This window comes from Anoplophora glabripennis, unplaced genomic scaffold, assembly GCF_000390285.2.
Source record: "Anoplophora glabripennis isolate ALB-LARVAE unplaced genomic scaffold, Agla_2.0 scaffold704, whole genome shotgun sequence".
Classification (NCBI taxonomy): Eukaryota; Metazoa; Arthropoda; class Insecta; order Coleoptera; family Cerambycidae; genus Anoplophora; species Anoplophora glabripennis.
This window is the reverse complement of record NW_019416861.1, coordinates 34,481-54,740: the sequence shown is the minus strand read 5'-3', so window position 1 is coordinate 54,740 and position 20,260 is coordinate 34,481. Positions and strand designations below refer to the sequence as shown.

Below are 20,260 nucleotides of genomic sequence, written 5' to 3'. Positions count from 1 at the left end.
AACAAATCAATACAATTCTTTAATCTAAAACAAACCTTAGCTTAGTTACTGAGCCGAGGGACAATTTTGGAAGTTTACGACTTAGCGACTGGTTCAATCGCCCCCAAATTTTGGAGGAAGGAGATAACTTTGATGAATTAGCAAGGGGTCTCAATACTCAACCTCAACTGGCATCTGATCCATTTCATGACAGTGAGGTAACTAAAGAGGTATGACATATTACTTTTTTTTAAGCATATGTTTACTTTTCTTCCAGATTACTCAGTTTCTGTTTAGAGCTGGTCAACCATTTGGTACAGACCTTAAAGCCTTCGATATTCAGAGAAATAGAGATCATGGTTTGGCTTCTTATAATGATTATAGAGCTTTCTGTGGATTGCCGAGAGCCAGAAGGTTTCAAGACCTTTTAGATGTCATGACGAAAGAAGTAAGCATTACAATTCAAACAGCTTCATCACTATAGAAAACGTGTATTTCATTTTTCAGAACATTGATAAGCTTGCCAATCTCTATGAAATCGTCGATGATGTAGACTTGACGGTTGGGGGTTCGCTGGAAGCCCATGTCCCAGGAACACTATCCGGACCAACTTTCCTCTGTATTCTCACAGAACAATTTTATAGAACCAGAGTTGGGGACAGATTTTGGTTTGAAAACGGTGCAGTTACTGGTTTTCCCTTAGAGCAGTTAAATGAAATACGGAAAGCTAGTATTTCCCGACTCTTATGTGACAATGGAAAAAATATTAAAGCTATGCAGCCTAGGGGTTTTGAGAGAATATCAGCCAGGTAGGTAATCAAATAATGTAATAGTTCAAATTTCATTCATCTACGCCAATCATCCTCCAGAAGGACCACATGGACATCGAAAAATTAATATACTATTGGATATATTGTTTCAGAAATTCAATTATTCCCTGTGAAAATCTGCCAGTAGTGGATTTGTCGTTATGGAAAGACATCCAAGGAAGAGAAATTATTCAGGATCAGCTAAATTTGCCGCATCAGCTATTTTATAAGAAATAGACGCTGAAAAATGTAAAATAACAAGCAGAGGTATAACTGATATTCGGACATGGTGTTTCAGCTGTAAATGTGCTATATTATTACGTTGGTTCCTTTTAAAGGTATTATCACTTCAAGTTAATTATAAAAATTCCCATAAATTTTCATCAAATAAATTAACTTTAATTAGTTTAATACCTTAGAAAGGAATAAGAGAAAATAATGACGTAATAATAAGTTTATCTTATACAATAAATGTGCTATAATGATAAGGTTAATTGTAATTCTGTATGCACAGCGTTAATACCTATAAATACCATATTCTTTTAATTTTGTTATAGCTATACAGTGTGACAGAATAAATTAATAACAATAATAAACGATACTGAAATTTGATGGAAACTGATATGATATATGGCATTAGAATTTATTCCTCAAGTTAATAGTGGGATTTTATTTGATCATAAATAATAAATAGAAAAAGAAATAGAAAAAAAATGAAATAGAATTAAAAAATGAATAATAAAATACACAGAAAACATCGCTAGAAAAATTCCCATAATTGTTCTTAAAATCCTCACAAGAATAAATTGCACCAAACTTTCATATAACATTGTTTGAAGATTTGAGAAAATCTACTTATTGTTAATAATTTAAATGTCGAATTTTCACACAATTTGTTCTGTTACGATTTTAAAGTAAATTTTCCTGATCATATTGTCGTGAGGCTGCCTTAAGAAGCTGCATACCATTGTTTCACTTTTGTATTTATCTTGTTATTTTTTTAAATAATAATAATAAGTAAATAACAAGTCAATCAGGAATATCATTTAACTAATTACCCTGTACAGTGTAAGCGATAAGGTGTAAGATATGAGCGCAGTATTTTTTATTTTTTAAGATATTTTAGAAGTTTTACCCCAAAATTTGAGAAGCTGCATTAACAATTTTTTATATTTCTTAGAAAAATATTAAACGTATTCACTTTATTAAAGTTAAAACTGTTATTAGATAAATATGGGCCGGTATTAGGTATAAGAACCTGTTCTTGACAAGGAACAGTTGACAATCATCTAAAAATATAAATGATAGACAAGTAAATAAAAGCAACTGTATTTTAATTAATTTTATTCTGTTGGCGACTTTAACAATTTTTTCAATTTTTTGTTATTTTACTGGATTAAGATGATATATACTTGAATAGCAGACAGTCGTGAAAGACTGACATCGCAATTATCTAAGATCGAAATCGAAATAAATCGAAAAATTAAAATCGAACAGCGCTGACAATAATTACATAAATGGCTTTGCTGCGCTTTAATTGATCTCTTTAAATATTTTGAACGAATCATGGTTTCCTAAATTTTAAGGGTGTGGAAATAAAAAGGTTTCGTATTCACACTTGAACGGTGCCTACACGTACAAAAGTCTTCTAAATTAAACAATTTTTAAAATATCTCGAAAAATAAAGAATAATGTGCCACTCTAATGTATATACAGGGTGATTTCAATTTAAATACAGAAACTGCAGGAGTAGATTAGTGCAATAAGTAGAGTTTGCTCTACAAACTTTTTTCCTGGGGAACGTGGTATTCGAGGTACAGGGTGATCTAGTTTCCAAAAAAAATTATATTTTCGGTCATATCTTCATATTTCGCCTAACGATTTAAATGAAATTTATTACAGCGTATTCATGTAATATTAATCTCGTGGCATTAAAGTGAAGTGCTCCGTTTTCCTAAAAAAATACGCCACTGACAGTTTTTTTGTAGAAATAATGTTATATTCAGGTATTACGTTAAATGCATAATGCGCAAATTTAGTCGCAAAATCCATCAGCAAAAATTGAATCTTTTGTCTGTATTATCAGTTAATAAGTTTTACGATGATCTCGTTTCAGTATTATAATTAGCTTTGTTTATTTATTTCTGAAGCTGCAGTCCTTGTTGGGGTTATGAACACGAAACGAATTGTGGCAAAGAATAGAGGAAAATTGTAATCTCCTCAGGGAAAAATCATGTCATGATAAGTTCCTCTATTAATAGATTAGAATATGTCAAAAATGTATCGATGCAAAAGGATTTCGTTTTTAACAATTGTATCTTGGGAATCTTGTAATTGTATCTTGGGAAAAGTTGGCGGACGCTTTAGTAGCACTTCACTGGTTAATACCAGGAAGTTTTCATCAAATAAACGGATTAATTTATAAGGAAAATTCAATAAAACGTAAAAACAAGCCCAAATATCTCCTAAACGGCTGCTACTACTAAAAAACACCAAGAATTTTCATTCAATTCATTATGAAGATACAGCACAAAATATTTTTTTTGTAAACTTCAACACTCTCGAATACCGAGTCCCGCAGAAAAAAAATCTAGGCTTGCAGTTTCTGTATTTAAAGTGAAATCACCCTGTATATGTTACTGTTTATTAATATTTACTTGTGTACCTATATGTATATGACAACGTGTGTCTATTTTTTTATGATTTTAAGTCTTAAGTGCAATGTAAATATTGAGTAATATATTTATAACTAATAACAAATGTTATTCAGATCAACATGTGTTTCATTCAGAAAATGATACATTTGTTCAAATCTGATAATAGAAACAATTAATTAATATCGAAAATAGAATGATGTCAAGATGAGAATTTGGTTCTCACTTTGACATCATTCTATCCACACGTGCTAATGCAATTTTCGACATTAATTGTTTCTCATATCAGATTCGAAGAAATATGTTAATATTTATAAAAAAATCACTTCCCTTCAATGTGTATGAAAATGACATAATGGCTGTTATTTTTTAGGAAGCTCCACAACCGTTACATTTTTATACCCAGTAAATAATTTAAATTAAAAAAATAAAAACTGGAGAATAATTACAAAAATAATATTAAAGAAATGAGCCAAATATCATCAAGTTTAACGTTCATCAAGCAATAATTTCTTTAATTTCTTTTTAAAGTTAATTAATGAAAAACTCGACCGGCAAATTGTTGTATTCCTTAGGTGCAATAAAGAGAAACTCCTAGTGTACAGAGCAGTGGCGTGGCGAGGAATTTCGAGCAAATGGGCATAACGGGAATCAAAATTCGAATTATTTTTGCGAAGTTTGTGTAGTTTATTAAATAAATATGGCGAGGATTCAGTACTTAAGACTTTATGAATATTACACAGTAAGTGTAATTTATGAAGATTCAAATGATTAGAGTTATGAATCAAGTTAGTAATACAACTATTAAATTTTTTTATACCAAAAGGAATCTAAAGCAACAATTCTGAATTCTCTGTAAACGTGTCGAATCAGTCTTTAAAAGTGCGGGTCCGTAGACAGTATCGCAGTATGAGATTTTTGAGATTATTAAAGCATTACAGAGGTTTATTTTTAATTCCGAATTCATTAGGTCTTGCTTAGGGTACATCTGTTTTAAAATACTATAAGATACTTGACATAAATAATTTATATGCTTGGAAAACCTCAAACTTTCATCAAATCACAGACCTAAGCTTTTACATTCATTACTAATTTTTATACTCATTTGCTATTTTAATGTCTAGAGATTCTTTTATTAAATTTCTTTTAATTCTGGGACCAAAAAGGATAATATTAGATTTCTTAGGATCTAATTTTAATTTATGAGCAACTGAAATATTTAGTAAGGAATTTATATTTAGATGATTGCTTCGTTAGCGAACTGTAAGCCTTCAATAAAAAAGTTGAAGTATACTTGAGAATCATCAGCGTAATGATGAATGTTACATATATTTAAAACCTGATTGATGTCTGAGATGTAAATAGAAAATAATAAGGAGTTAAGTATGGAACCTTGAGGTACGCCAAAATTTATTGGTAAGGCGTCTGACACCTTTGAGTCAGAAATTACTTTTTGACTTCGATCATGCAAGAAACTATTGATTAGAGACGCGGATGAATCATCAAATCCATAAAATGTCGATCGGCCACTACCTCCATAATTAGAAGATGTCGTGCTTGTCTACAGTTTGGAGGCGCCCATTTTGAACAAAATATTTTTTAAATCATTTCATTTTTGATTCACTTTTCGCTTTGTCTAGGTATAATATTAATTGGTAATTTTTTGGTTGTTTCAATTTACAAATAAATTTTCATGTATTGTTTACCATCTTATTTTATTTAAATGTACACAACACAAGTAAATGAAGTGACTACAAACCGCCTCAAAAAATTTAGGAGTATTGCAAGGGTCGTTACATTGTCGCATTACGACATAGTCACATTAGATGTTAGGTACTTAAATATTTCTATTGCTTTCATCAACATTATTTTTTTTTCTAAAAAAAACACACTATATCTCAAAAACGAAGCATCTCTTAAATAATTTTAATACTATTGGTTAAATTCAAGGGAAGGGGAGACAAAAAGGCTTATTTGACTCACACATATTCGAGACTGAGACCAATTTTAATAGGTACTATATTTTTTTAGGTTTTATGAGGAACGTCTTCCTAAAGTTTATCGACATAATCCAGAAGCACCCATCCGAAAAATCAATTTTGCCATGAAACTATAAGAGTTAGGAAAAAAGTTAATGTACACTTTTTGTCAATAACAAACTGTTCTATCTAAAAACAGCATCATTTTTTATTTTCAGTAGGGCCGTACTAATTTTTTTTTATAATTTAATGAGTCTGAGTCCCCATAACTCCGCCACTGGTTGCTTGCGGGATTTCTACTTTTATAGAAAAATGGTATCTTATAAGAAGATGTGTCATGCCAAATTTGGCTTAAATAGCCTTCTTCATTTAGATGTTATTTAAAAAATTCGAATTTTTTAAAAAATCTTTAAAGCCCTATATTTCGAAAATGAAGCGTCTCTGGAAAACAAATTATACTTGATTTTTTTCTTATTTTTTTATGAGGAATGTCTCCTTAAAGTTTGTCGACTTAATCCTGAAACACCCTGTATAACTGAACTGTCTCGTGACTGATGTGTATGAATAGACCTTAAAATGGATAATCAGGGACTTAAAGCTTGAAGAACTGAAATTCACAATAAATAATAGTGGAAAATTGGGTTTTGATTCGATAAATTAAGTTCGTCATGCCGATGACAGAAAAATAAAATTTGCAAACACAAGATGTTAAATATATTTTTTTAAATAAACAATATATGATGTTTTTATTAATTTTAGTAAACTTTTCCTCGTTCACGTACCAAATTTTATGTAAATTGGCCTAATAATAATAAAGTTACAGATTTTTGTCAGAGAAATATCCGTTTTTTTCAAGTATGTAGGTACTAAATAAAGAAAAAATATGTATCACGCCTTTCTTTACTGATTAAATGTTACTTTTGAGTGGCTACTAAAACATACACAGTAAATATCTTAAGTGATCAGCAAATAAATTCGTTAAATTGGTAGAAAACACACTTAAAGATATTAGAAAATATAAATACCTACATCGTTGACACAAATTTATTGTAAATCGTTTCCTGGAGATAGAAACATGGCTCTTGCGGCTGCAGCTCTTCCAACGCTTTACGAGTACTATACTGGAGGTGGTGTAGTTTCTGGTTTATCGGATAAACAACCGTATTTTACCTTAAATGATAAAAACATTACTATATATAGTGGAGCTTTCCACTATTTTCGGGTACCAAGGGCAAACTGGAGGGACCGATTGAGAAAAATGCGAAGTGCTGGTCTGAATACTGTCGAAACATACGTTCCATGGAATTTACATGAATACCAGTCTGGTAAGCATTTATAATAACATAAAAATTTTTGAATAAATATTTTCCCATGATAAAAAAAGGAAGAATAGGTAGTGTTTACAAATTAAGATAAAGCATTTTAATCTAAATTTTCATTTGCAGTTTATCTCAATCTTACTTTATCTAAAAAATACCTAATTGTTTTGAAAGCTATATGCAATTAAATATTTCTTATACAGCATGATGATAAAGTTTGGAACAAAATACATAACTTTAAAAAAAAACGCCGAGACAGGTCGATTTTGTTCTCAGCAGGGGCATCTTTTAAGGTGATTCAGTTGTATACAGGATGACCCAGAAAAGCTGGACGGCCAATAACTTGTTTTTTCTTATGAAACACTATATTTTTTCATATTTGGATAAAGCTTGCTCTTACCAATACAGTGATGTAAGGTTTGATGGGTCTATCTCAAATAACAAGCGAGATATTGCGAGAAAATGACATTCATTTCAAAAAAATATTTATTTATTTTTATTTTTCATAAAAGATTACTTGGAAACGAAACAAATGTAAATAATTAACGAAAAAAAAATCGAAAAAAGTTTGCAGGTTTAGCAATAAAAATTAGGTTTTTTTTGTTGGCACCCAAGTCACTGATAAAAATGATTAAATTTCGGTTTTTGGTCGTTGCTTAGAAACAAAAACACCACTGTTGCAGCGTGACATTTTCACAAAGTAATACTTTATTATAACCTTAATAAATTTCGCAAATTTATCACTGAATTTTTTTGAACTTAGCACATTTTACTGAACGTGAAAGGATAGAGATCTTAATGATGGTTGGATATGGTGATAAACTACGAACCCATGCGGAAGCATGTGAGCTGTTTAATCAAACACATGCTGACAGACCACCAATTGCACGATCAACGGTCGCCAAGTTTACGGAGACTGGGTGTGCAAGAGATAGGACAGGACAAGGTCGACCTCAAATCGCTGAAGAATCCAAGTTAAATGTATTGCTGGAAATGGAGGAAAATTCCCATCAGTTAACAAGTCAACTAGCCCTAAACAACAATGTGCGCCAATCATATGTTGTAAACTCGCTTCATTCAGAATTAAATGAGAATAACCCAGACCGCCGGTTGCTTGATGAAAATCCAAACTTTCTAAGCAACATAATTTTTTCTGACGAGACCACATTCTGTTTAAATGACTCAGTACATCGCCATAATTTTAGATATTGATCAAATGATAATCCCCATTGGGCGCAAGAATTCCACAGTCAGCGTAAAGGCAAGTTAAGTGTATGGGTGGGATTTTTATGAATGCGATTTATAGATCCTTAGTTTTTTGAAGAAAACCTCAGTGCTGCTAGACATTTAGATTTTCTGCGTTTTGAGTTGGTGCCGGCTGTAGCAGTTCTTTTCCCCAACGCTGGAGATAGCTACATACCTCATGAAAATATTTGGTTTCAACAAGATCGAGCTCTACCTTACTTTGGCTTAGAAATTCGGCAATATCTTGATGATACATTTCCTGAAAGATGGTTAGGGCGGAGAGGATCTCTTGAGTGCCCCCCGCGTTCCCCCGACTTGACTCCTCTGGATTTTTTCTATGGGGTTATTTAATATCTAGGGTATACTTCAATCGACCAAACAATTTAGAAGCCTTACAACTGAAAATTCGTACTGAAATGGAAAGAATCATTGTATTCGTAAGAGAAATCTTTATCCGAATATGAAAAAATATACAGGACGTTCCATAAGAAGAAACAAATTTATTGGCCGTCCAGCTTCGCTGGGCCACCCTCCCGAGAACAAAATTGAGCTGTCTCGGCGTTTTTCTTAAAATCACTCAGTATAAAAGTTATGAATTTTGTTCCAAACTTTATTCATCACGTATATACAGTGTGTTTTCTAAGTATTCTAAAATATTTTAGAGGGTGATTTATATTAACATGTGCACACCAGAGGCGTGCGTGTGGGCAATTATTGAAAAAAATAATTTACACGCCACTGCATATTTTTTGTTATCTTTGTTCAATTCTCCATACAAAATGTTTTTTTTGGTATATTTTCATTTGATGTCCTGTTCTGGAAAATGAAATGAAAAAATACACATACATCTTTTGCTATGTAATCAACGCCAGTTACAAAATATACTCACAAAATTAATATCAGTGGCGTACACATTATTATTAAAAATAATTGGATACTACGTCCCTGCTGAAGCGATTAAGTTTAGAGCTTAAACTTTATACTAAAACATGCCCTCTAAAAAAAGTAAACAATACACCTCTACGCTATATTTTGGAAAGGAAACATTTTTGGACCTACGTGAACATTGAGATACTCAATTTATTCCATTTGGCTGTTCCACACTGTATACACTTGCTATATACTTGCCTTTAAAAGTTGATAGTAGATATTTTATAAGGCGATCCAATCATATACATGATTCTTTTGTAATTGGTAAAAAGCATTTTTTTCATATCTGCCATTATAGGGTTTCTGATTTCTCGGCCTACTTTTTTTCTCGGGACTCGAGAATTCTCGACTAGGAATTCCCGGGAATTCTCGAATTCTCGAGAAATTTCTAAAACTTAAAAAAGTCATAATTTTGGTATTGCAATGTGAAATATAAACATGCTATTATACTTAACAATCATCATTAACATTTATTATTTATTCAGTATTTTTATTAATTACTTATGTTTCTACTTCTACTAACAAAACTAAATTAAACTTTGAGTATCTTCCTCTTGAAAACTTATGTTTATTTCAATGTTTTTGAATCGTAGCTTTCTTCCAATAATTATTAATAATCATTAATCATGCAGTCTTTTAAGTAAACAAACAGTATATAAGGAATTTAACCGAAGAAATCTTAAAAAAAAACAAGCTTTAATTTAAAGATACAGAATCGTTCTTCTTATTAATTTATCACTTATAATCACAATCACATTAGCAAAACAAAAATAAAATAATCAACTAAATAAAGGAACAGGAACTAAATATTTTCAGAATCAACATCAACATTAGGTATCTGCTTATAATAAAATTTCTACACAGACTTATAACAAGGTACATTAAAAAAGTAAGAATCATCAAAGTAAACTAAAGCCTTGAAAACTTTGGAAACGAATTGAACGCATGAACGAAACGAACTCTAATCAAGAACTTAAGACGCGCCTGATTTTTAAATTTCTCGATTTCTCGATTTCTCGACACTTTTTTCTCGTCTCGAGTAAGGCCAGAGTTCCCGGGAATTCTCGCTTCGAGAAACCCTATCTGCCAAACACTGTTATATTCAAGTTAAATTTGGTATGTATATAAACATGAAAAATATTGTAATCGAAGCAACTTCATCTTTATAAAGTAATATTTTTCTAAACAAAACTGCCAATATTGTCTTAAGGACAGGGCATACAACTTTACTTATTGTTTTGTTGTAAAGACATAAACATTGTTCATGTTCTTTCTCCTGTTCATAACATGTTTTAAGTAAAACTTGGCATATAAAATATTAACTATTATTATATGATACATTATATAAAATTGAACAATCGTACCAAACCTTCTCGAATTGGTTTTTGTTTATCCTTTAAAAATATTTTAAAATATCTCTCTAAACTCAAAAACATTTCGCAATAAACAATATATCGCTACACTTTCGAACATATTAATTTAATAAATGAATTAAATTTGAACAAATGAACGAAAATTATCCGTAATTCAAAAAGACCCGAAGTCCCCCGATTACTTTGCAGGATTGTGTCCTACCAACAAAGTTTCAGTTGTAGAAGAAATCAATCTAGGCGATCTAGGATTTGATCTTTATCTTAAGTTTCAAGGTAAATCCAAGGTCGACTTGAAAATATTGAACTGAATGTCCTATTTCTTATGCCAGCAATGAATAAAGCGCCAAATACAGGGTCAGAAAATTTTTATTGTGTGTCCTTACAAGATATTTGGAGGTTAAAATCATTACTTTTTGAATAACTAGACAAAAATGTTTCAAATAAAATTTATAGGATGTTTAAAAACAAATTAGATTATAAATTACAAATTACCTTAACAATGTGTTAAATTTATAAAAATATTTATATCTATTATTTGTTGTGAAATGAGTTTGACCTTCAAAGAAGTTGCAAGGACATCCTGGAAATTTTTTTTGATCCCAGATGTCGAGATAAAATTTGGCGTTGTTTGTCATTCAAAATCCTAAAAATTTCACCTCCAAATGACCTGCACGGACATACAGGAAAAAGTTTCTGACTCCATATTGGGAAGTAAAATTTGGAGCTCTATTAATTGATGGAATAAATACGTATTGTTTCAATATTTTCAAGTTGACTTCTCTTTGACCTTGAAACTTAATATCAAGATCAAATCCAAAGTTTCTTGATACGGTGCAACTTTTATCTGAAACTTTTTTGGTAGGCTTCAATTCTGAAAGTTATCGTGAGGTTCAAGTCTTTTTGGATGTAAATTTATGTTAAGCGTACATATTTTTTTAGGTGTTTATGATTTTGGAAACGGCGGATCAGAAATGGAAGACTTTCTTCACCTTGAAGAATTTCTGAAAACCGCTCAAGAAGAAGACCTCTTTGCGCTCGTTCGTCCTGGCCCATACATTTGTGCCGAATGGGAGTTTGGCGGACTGCCCAGTTGGATTTTGAGAAATACTAGTTCCGTAAGAAATTCTAAAGACGAAAATTATCTCTCCATCGTCAAACGATACTTCAACGCCCTCTTTGCCATCTTAACACTTCTGCAATTCCAAAAAGGTGGTCCGATAATTGGTTTTCAAATTGAAAATGAATACGGCAATACTGGAAATGACGACACCGATTATCTCCTTCAGCTCAAACAAATGTATTTGGATAACGGCATTGTGGAACTTTTATATACTTCCGATCCACCGGGTGTTAATGGTCGTGGGGGTATACCGGACATTTTGCAGACTGCTAACTTTAATACTAATCCTAAAAGTCAACTAGACAAATTGAATACGCTGCAGACGAATAAACCTACTATGACTATGGAATATTGGACGGGTTGGTTTGACCATTGGCTGGAAGATCACCACACAGTGAGCACCGAGACTTTCAAGGAGCGATTCGAAGAAATTCTTGATTATCCTTCATCTGTAAATATGTATATGTTCGTTGGTAAGTACGTTTATTTGTACAAAGTTTAACAGTTTTATCTATATGTTAAAAATTACTTTTGAGTATTTCGTGAGGATTTTCGTCTGACCATACTTGAGAGTTCCGAGTATTAGTTACTCCGTCATGGGTGAATGTTGCTTCATTCGTAAAAAGTATGCGGGATATAACAAGATGATTATTATTGATCTATTGACAAAACTCGATACGCTTAGCATAATTTTTCGGTTGTAGATGTTGTACTCTTTGTACATGGTACGAATACAAGCCTTGCTCGTGAAGGGTTTTTATTACTCTTTTTTGTGAGCTGATAGTTGTTTCATCTTCTACTAGACCCATAATATTTTCTACTTCTTCTAAACCTACTTGATGAGCTCGTTCAGATGTTATACTAGTACTGGGAAGCTTTCCGGTTTCGCGAAATTTGTTAAAAACTCTGAAAAATACATTTTTATCAAGACATTTGTGATGTGGAAACCGCTGATGATATTCTTCAACAGCAGCGTTAGCATTCCCATCACAAAAACCGTAAACAAACACCACTTCGATCGTACAAACTGTTAAACTATTACAACATAAAATGACACTGACAAATATTCTATTTTTGAACTTGGAACATGATATACTCTTATTTTAAATTTTTTAAATTTTTACGCTATACCTTGAAAACAAATGAAAATCGCATAAAAACATTTCAGTTTCTTCTTATTTTTTTTGATATATAGAATCAATTTCTGTAGTTTGGCGCGATTCTATTCAATTTATATCTACATAGACACATTCAGATAAGTATCCACATTTCTTTAAGTTAAATGGTCATTGTTTATTCAGTATAATTTTTTTTTTATTTTTATTTTTTTACTTATCTAGTTTCAGTTATTATGGCATCTTCAGGAAAGCATCAGAAAAATGGCAATCGTTGGAAAAGAAATTGCCTCATACAGTATTAATAAGTAACATAATCATAAGTTCAAATATAAAAATATCAGTAAATTTAAAAAAGCTTTTAAGTCATCTTTAACAGATTAAGGATAAATAATAAACTTATTGTCAACCTGACAAACGTACATATACAGGGTGTGTTGGTTTTTGCTGTGTAAAATTTTGAAAATTTGCAATTTTTTTTTGATCTGGATTGCAAAATTATTATGCAAAATCTATCGAACCGATTTTGATGAAATTAGGTGTGATGATTCTACATAATATGAAGTTTTCTTGAGCCAAGTATAAAGGTCCTACACCCAATTTAAATACACCAAAAAAATTCCCTAAAAAGTATTGTTTTTTAACCCCATTTTTGTGATTTTTTCGATTTTTACCATAATAATCATGATTCATTCGATTTGTAACCAGTCATGTATTGTAAAAAATTTAATTACAAACATTTTTTTACTCTTCCATTTTCGCCTAAAATCAACTCTTAAAAAGATACATAATTAAATAGGAAGAAAAATATGACATTTTTCCAATTTTTTTAACATATTGTGCCGCCAAAAGTTAAGCCCACGTTTTTTTTATGCGCATAGAAAAATTTTCATTTCTAGTGATATTTGAAAGCCAAAAAGCCAAAAATCTCCGTGGATATACGATTCACCCAAATATGGCTTTTTGAAACAGATACCGTCTGGACTAAGAGTAATTTATGCCAAAACGAACTGCGAAAACTGCAGGTTTCTAACTCTTACAGTTTAGATGCCATTTAGCCTCATTTAGAGAGTTGAAATTATGATTTTTTTTAAAACAACTGAATATCTCGAACACGGTAAGTTTTAAACATCATGCACTTAATAAAGTAAAGAATAAACTCCACCTAATATTAACCAAGGAATTCAAAAATGCAATAATATACAGACTGTTCAATTCAAAAAACAATGTAGCACCCAACTTCTATTAAAACCATTTTCTAATAAATTTTACAGTTGCAGAGTTACTGAAGAATCCCTCTTAGATGGAACACCCTGTATTCTATGCGTATTACCATTTGATAAAATATAAATTTATTTTCTTCTGCGGCCTTCAGTTTATTCCAAATTTTGACCTCACAAACACAAATATCTACCGTTTAGTTTTTGCTGATGAGCTGATAAAAAAATTGAATCATCCTGTTTAACTTTTATTTATAGCAAAAATTGATAATACTGTTTTCCGAATGTTAGATATCAATATCAAGGGACTTAACTAGAGTTATATAAATAATTATAGTGGGCATACATTTATTGATAATTTAGATAATGTAAATAACAAAACACTTATCCGAATATACTTGTAGATCAACTATAGTAACGAATATATAAAATATAAAGTAGGTACCTTCATAAATCTTTTTAACTTAAGTTTGTTTAAGAATGTTATTTTTTATCATTAATAGTAATCTAAGGATTACTTAGAACACTTATACATAACCTGATATTGTACAGCATCTAAAATACTATTAATGTTGCAGGTAGCACAAATTTCGGTTTTCTGAATGGTGCCAATAGTCTGCATTCCGGAGACGATAATTCCGGGTTGCAACCCACGACTAGCAGTTACGACTATGATGCTCCATTGACAGAATATGGTGATTACTCTCCAAAATACACGGTGGTAAAGGAAGCCATAGCTGCACGAAATCCAGTTCAAACTAAAATACCAGATCCTCCACAAAGCACTCCACCCAAAGCTTATGAGACGCTTGCTGTTGAGAAAGAACTATATCTCTCAACGGTCATTAAAAATGTCAAAGAAACGTTCACAAGTGAGGACGTAATTCCTATGGAGCTCCTACCGATGAACAACAACTCAGGGCAAAGTTTCGGTTACATAGTCTATCGTAAATCCAACATAGATATTCCTGGAAACGCCGTATTAAAAATTTCTGGCTACGTTAGAGACACAGTGTTAGTTCTGATAAATGGAAATTTAATCAATAGTGCTCCCAAATCGTCAGAGGATATAGGAGGCTTTGGTTTTTGGAAACTGAAAGATTCCACTTTAACTCTCACCGACACTGAAATTAAGGCAGCTACATTAGATATAGTTGTAGAAAACTTTGGCCGGAATAATTACGGGGGATTGAGTCAGTTCCGCCAATTTAAAGGTTTAACTGAACCTGTGTACATTAACGATAACAAAATAACTGACTGGGAATTAATACCGCTTGAGTTCAAGAAACAGGATAATCTTAACTTATTGGGTTGGCAGCTTAAAACAGATGATGGAAGAACTCCCGCATTGTACAAATCTACTCTAACCATCGAAGATGATCCTCAAGACACTTTTATAGACATGAGAGATTGGTACAAAGGAATAGTAATTGTTAATGGTTTTGTGATTGGCAGACATTTCTATTTGGGCCCACAGCAGTCTCTGTATATACCGGCACCATTTTTAGTTAAAGGAAAAAACGATATCGTGATATTTGAACACTTCACTGCGCCGGATTCTATCAAGTTTTCTGATTCGCCTATTTTTGGAAAACCGTCACATTAACAGTGATATTTTAGTTACAATACGAAGACAAATAACAAATTTAGATATGAATATACGATTATGATACAGCAGTAAATAAAATATTTAATTAACAGATACTCATTGCATTATTGTTATCGTGAGTGCTATTTTTATTATAAATATGTTTTCTATTTGGCAAACTCTTCACATTGCGATTATAACCAAATTCCTATCTCGTTGTTTTACATATCAAATTTTAAGTGAGATCAATTGTTATTTATTTCTCAGTGTAGGGTATTGCATTTGACAAAACTATGTCAATGAAAACAGCATTTGAGAGATTCTTTTAGAGTAAAATGTTCTTTAGGAAATTTTGGTGATATTATTATTTTTCATTTTGTCTAACAAAAAACACATTTAAATTACGAAAGACTGAAATGTCATATTGTATAGGTAAATTGAAGTTTCCAAAAAATTGATCTTAAGATTGCCCTCCATGACATGTCAAAAGCGATTAGAGGTACCTACATTGCATAGTGAAATCATATCTGCGTTGAGTATTACTTATTGTCTGCTCAGGAGGACATCTTTACAGTGAAATAGTATTCATTGATTCAGTAGATGTAATTTGCTTTTATTTATAATTGGAAGATGAAAAACACTATTTGGTTGATGTTTATCAAATACTGCTCACACTATCATACATATCTTTATTGTAAAGGTTACTGTCTCGTGACTCAGGTGTATGAAAAAGACGAGTGCAAGCCAAAGAAATGAAAATAGAGGCATGGAAATAAGAAAAATTTGCACGCCATTATTCTATGACTAGAAGTTGGCTTCAATGATTTGGGGTCGAGGGAGATTATCCCTCTTTATCCTGCCTCATTGCGTGTAGGCCTGGACAGCCTTCGTAGGTAGGCCCCATCCGTCGTCTACCCCGACCACAAATGCAGCCGGTGTAGGCGCTTTGTGGCACCTCTTTTTGTCCTGTCTGGGCCTCGCTGGTTAGTGCCCTTTCTTCTGGCGCTCTTCTTGCTTCGCCGGCTCATCTGTGTAAATCCCCAGGGGTGGTGTCGTGTTTATGTGTGGTATGGTTGGGTAGGGTAGTGCGGCTATGCAGTATGGGATGCGCTTTACTAAGGTGGCCCTTAGGCTAGCGCGGGAGGGAAAGAGGTAAGGAGGGTATAGTGTGTGTGTTTAAGTTTTTTATATCATTGGGGAGGGTGCCCCGGGAGTTCATCAGTCGGGGGACGATAGTCTCCGTCGTAGTCTGAGTCAGGGCGTTTTTAATGTCAGTCTCAAGGGAGAGAATTGCCGCCTCCATATTATGGGTGGCTTCGATGACTGGGAGCGAGGTATTTCCTTGCATTACTGCTCGGAAGCGCTCCTAATATAAGGAACGGATTGAAGATGGAACAAAAATTTGTTCAATAAATATTTCAGAATATCTTGCTTTAATATTGTATTGCGTAAACTGTCACCATTTTTTAGAAAAGCAAGACTCACAGTGGAGAAAATCTATGTCCGATATATCCGTCAAAATGTAAAATATCGTCGATGGGAATTCCAAAACCCTGTTGGGTTTGGAGACGGAAGAACGACTGACGGTTCAGATTGGACTTGATGAATGCATGTAGCCTTTATAACGCCGCATAACTAGTAATTTGGTTGGAACAGTAATTTTATTCAACCAATCAGCGAACGCATTATCTCGAGCGTAGATGTAACGGTTTGCTATTGCTCACTGTAAACGATTAATTAAGATTTAGGGATTTTTAGTTGACAGTATCAGCCGTGCAATGTTAATTACCTAAGCTCATCGGGCACGTGGCTTGTGATTATTTATGAAGGCTTTGTAGATAGCGCTATTTAAATAAATAGGAAGAATATAACTGAACCGTCCCGTTTATTAATCTTTTGCCCATTCGCGTACCAAATTTTATGTAAATCGGTCTACCAATAGCGAGGTTACAGATTTTTGGAAGAGAAACTTTATTTTTTTCAAGTATGTACTAAATAAAAAAAAATATATGTATCACGCTTCTTTACTGAATAAATTTTGCTTTTGAGTGACTACTAAAACATACACAGTAAATATCTTAAATGATCAGTAAATAAACAGGTTAGATTGGTAGAAAATATACTTAAAGATATTAGAAAATATCAGTACCTACATTGGTGATACAACTAAATATATTGCAAATCGTTTCCTTTAGCAAAAACATGGCTCTCGCGGCTGCAGCTCTGCCAACGCTTTACGAGTACTATACTGGAGACGGTGTAGTTTCTGGTTTATCGGATAAACAACCGTATTTTACCTTAAATGAGAAAAACATTACTATATGCTTTCCACTATTTCCGGGTACCAAGGGCAAACTGGAGGGACCGATCCAGAAAAATGCGAAGTGCTGGACTAAATACTGTCGAGACATACGTTCCATGGAATTTACATGAATACCAGTCTGGTAAGCATTTATTATATCATAAAAATATAAACGGATACTAAAGGACAATACTTTTTTTTTAAATAATTTTGTTAAATTCTGTCTGTCAGGAGTAAATATTTCCCCATATTACAATAGTATAGGATATATTAAAAAAGAGGAAGAAGACGTAGTGTTTACAAATAAAGAGAAAGTATTTTGGTGTAAATTTCGATTTGCATTTTACCACAAACTTCGCCTAAATATCTACTTGTTTTGAAAGATTTGTAAGTAAATATTTCTTATAAGTTTTCTATGTAATCTATTTTAGAAGCTAATTCTTCAAACGATTTTACGAGAAGGATTTTATTAACATTTGTCCAAAAACCAAGGGCGTGCGTTTAGGCAATTATTTAAAAAAATGCCGGTTGGTTAATTTTTATATTTCAATAGAGATAAGTTAGCTTATCAGTTGCATATTATTGACCTGTATGAGATCGAAAGGTATCTGTCTTTCAAAATTGTGTCGTAGTAGGTTTAAAATATTCAAATGATGACGTTTATGCAATTATTTAAATGATGACGTTCAGTGGAATGCAAGCAAGGGATAGATCACTTAAAACGCACAAAATAGGGTAAATTGTCCTATAAGGATAGGTATACATGATTTATTTGTAATTGATAAAAGGTATAATTTCTTTTACATCTATCAAACACTGCTCAATTTAAGTCAAATTTGGTTTGTTAATACTTACGTAAAATATTGATATTGTAATGAAGAAATTTCATGTTCATAAATGTGAAAAATAACTTCTTTCCTAAACTAAAATGTTAATATTTTATTGAGAATTGGGCATACAAATATAATAATTATTGTTGGCCATAAAGACAAAACTTTTTTTCATATTCTTTCTAATTTTCATTATGTATGTTTTAAGTAAAAATCGGAGGTCCAGGTAAAATTTGGCCCTGAATCGATTGCTGGCATAAAAAATAGCGTTTTCCGTCATTCAAAATCCTAAAAATGTTTGTTAATCGGAGTTATTCAAAGAAAAATCAGTTTGACCTATAAACGACCTGCAAGGTCATACTAAAAAAATGTCTGACTCCATCTGGGAAGTAAAATTTGACGCTCTATTAATTGCTGGCATAAAAATATGGCTTTTCAATTAATATTTTCAAGTTGACTTTTCTTTGACCTCGAGACTCAATATTGTAACGAAATTGTTATTAATTTCGTTTCATTTATTTTATTCACACTGTATAACGTCACTTTTAATATAACACCTATGTTTACTCCATAATTACTCCTAATTATCCTGTTTACTCCATAATTACTCCTAATTATCCCGCACTAACATGGTGAACTACCCTTATGGAAATAGTTCCGTATCTAACGTAGATGGTGCGGTACCGGAATTGTAAAAGACATGACGGCCTACACGCTCGTTCTCTTTGAAGATTGTCGTCGAAACGAACAGATCGTATTTTGCGAGACCCATCTATTCTTTTTATCGTGGAAGAATACCGAAATTTTTCAATCTGGTATGTAAATGTGGTTTCTTTCTTTTTTAATTAACTGTTTTGTATTTGCCTCGCTTTTGTATTAATATCCCCAAAGAAAATAATCCAGGGGTGTTAAGTCGGGGGATCTTGGCGGCCATTCAACTGTACCCCGTCTACCAATCCAGCTATTTATAAACATTTCATCTAAGTATCTTCGAGCATCAATACCAAAATGTGGGGGGAGCGCCATCTTGTTGGAACTAAATTCTTTCATTCGGTATATCTGGATCAATTTCATGAGGGAAAATCACAGCTAGAGCAGGTATCAGGTCAAATGTTAGGAAATCCAGGTAGCGTGCGGCAGTAAGATTTTCTTCAAAAAGGAATGGGCCCAAGATTCTGTTGTTGATGATACCTGCCCATACATTAACTTTTTGTGGATGCTGCGTATGCGATTCGCATGTTCAGTGTGGATTTTTCTGGGACCAAAAGCGATAGTTGTGCCTGTTAACCACTCCATTTAAATAAAACGTAGCTTCATCCGAAAAAAGTACGTCTCGTTGAAAACCATTATTGTCGTCACACCGTCTTATCATTTCCTCACAAAATTGTAATTGCCTATCAAAATCGTCTTCCAAAAGCTCTTGGACAAGACATACCTTATAGGAGTGGTATTTCTCTTGTTTCAGAAACATTCGAATTGCAGTTCGAGAAGCATCGTGATTGCGGGCCAATGAAACAGTTGAAGTATGAGGATTTTCAACAAGTTCTAATGCAATATCTAATTTCATTTCTTCATTCAAAGCACGTGTCCGTTCAGTTTTGGGCAAAGTCTGTACTGTACCGTGTTCCTCAAATTTGTGAAATATTTTACTAACTGTCCCTTGCGAGACTTGGTTTTCGGGATATTTCGCATTAAATAAGTCGCGCACTTCAGCCTGACTTCTTATTTTGTCTTCACATCCAAGCATATCAAGATTTCGATGCGTTGTCTTTCCGATAATACCATTGCAATTTAGTA

The 20,260-nt window shown here is 32.5% G+C and overlaps 2 protein-coding genes across 2 annotated transcripts in view; both read left to right on the top strand.

The window, feature by feature from the left end:
- The window catches only part of LOC108914103 (peroxidase), a 46,209-nt gene extending 43,698 nt beyond the window's left edge, over positions 1–2,511 (top strand). Inside the window, exons 8-11 of the mRNA XM_018719818.1 lie at positions 41–197; positions 257–427; positions 487–788; positions 902–2,511. Of these exons, the coding sequence (XP_018575334.1) occupies positions 41–197; positions 257–427; positions 487–788; positions 902–1,025 (754 nt within the window). The 3' untranslated portion in view covers positions 1,026–2,511. The remainder of the gene's footprint in view (positions 1–40; positions 198–256; positions 428–486; positions 789–901) is intronic.
- A 3,976-nt stretch (positions 2,512–6,487) lies between these two features.
- On the top strand, positions 6,488–15,447 carry LOC108914101 (beta-galactosidase-1-like protein 2). Its single transcript, XM_018719813.1, has 3 exons — positions 6,488–6,746; positions 11,228–11,881; positions 14,322–15,447. The coding sequence occupies exons 1-3, from the start codon at positions 6,497–6,499 to the stop codon at positions 15,347–15,349; spliced, it is 1,932 nt and encodes a 643-aa protein (XP_018575329.1). The 5' UTR covers positions 6,488–6,496; the 3' UTR covers positions 15,350–15,447.
- The last annotated feature ends 4,813 nt before the right edge of the window (positions 15,448–20,260 follow it).

What these genes read in the sequence shown, in the direction of transcription:
- LOC108914101 (XM_018719813.1), top strand. Translation starts at nt 6,497, where the DNA reads ATGGCTCTTGCGGCTGCAGCTCTTCCAACGCTTTACGAGTACTATACT. An exon ending in TTTACATGAATACCAGTCTG is followed by an intron (nt 6,747 to 11,227) that starts GTAAGCATTTAT and finishes ATATTTTTTTAG; the next exon opens with GTGTTTATGATTTTGGAAAC. An exon ending in AAATATGTATATGTTCGTTG is followed by an intron (nt 11,882 to 14,321) that starts GTAAGTACGTTT and finishes TTAATGTTGCAG; the next exon opens with GTAGCACAAATTTCGGTTTT.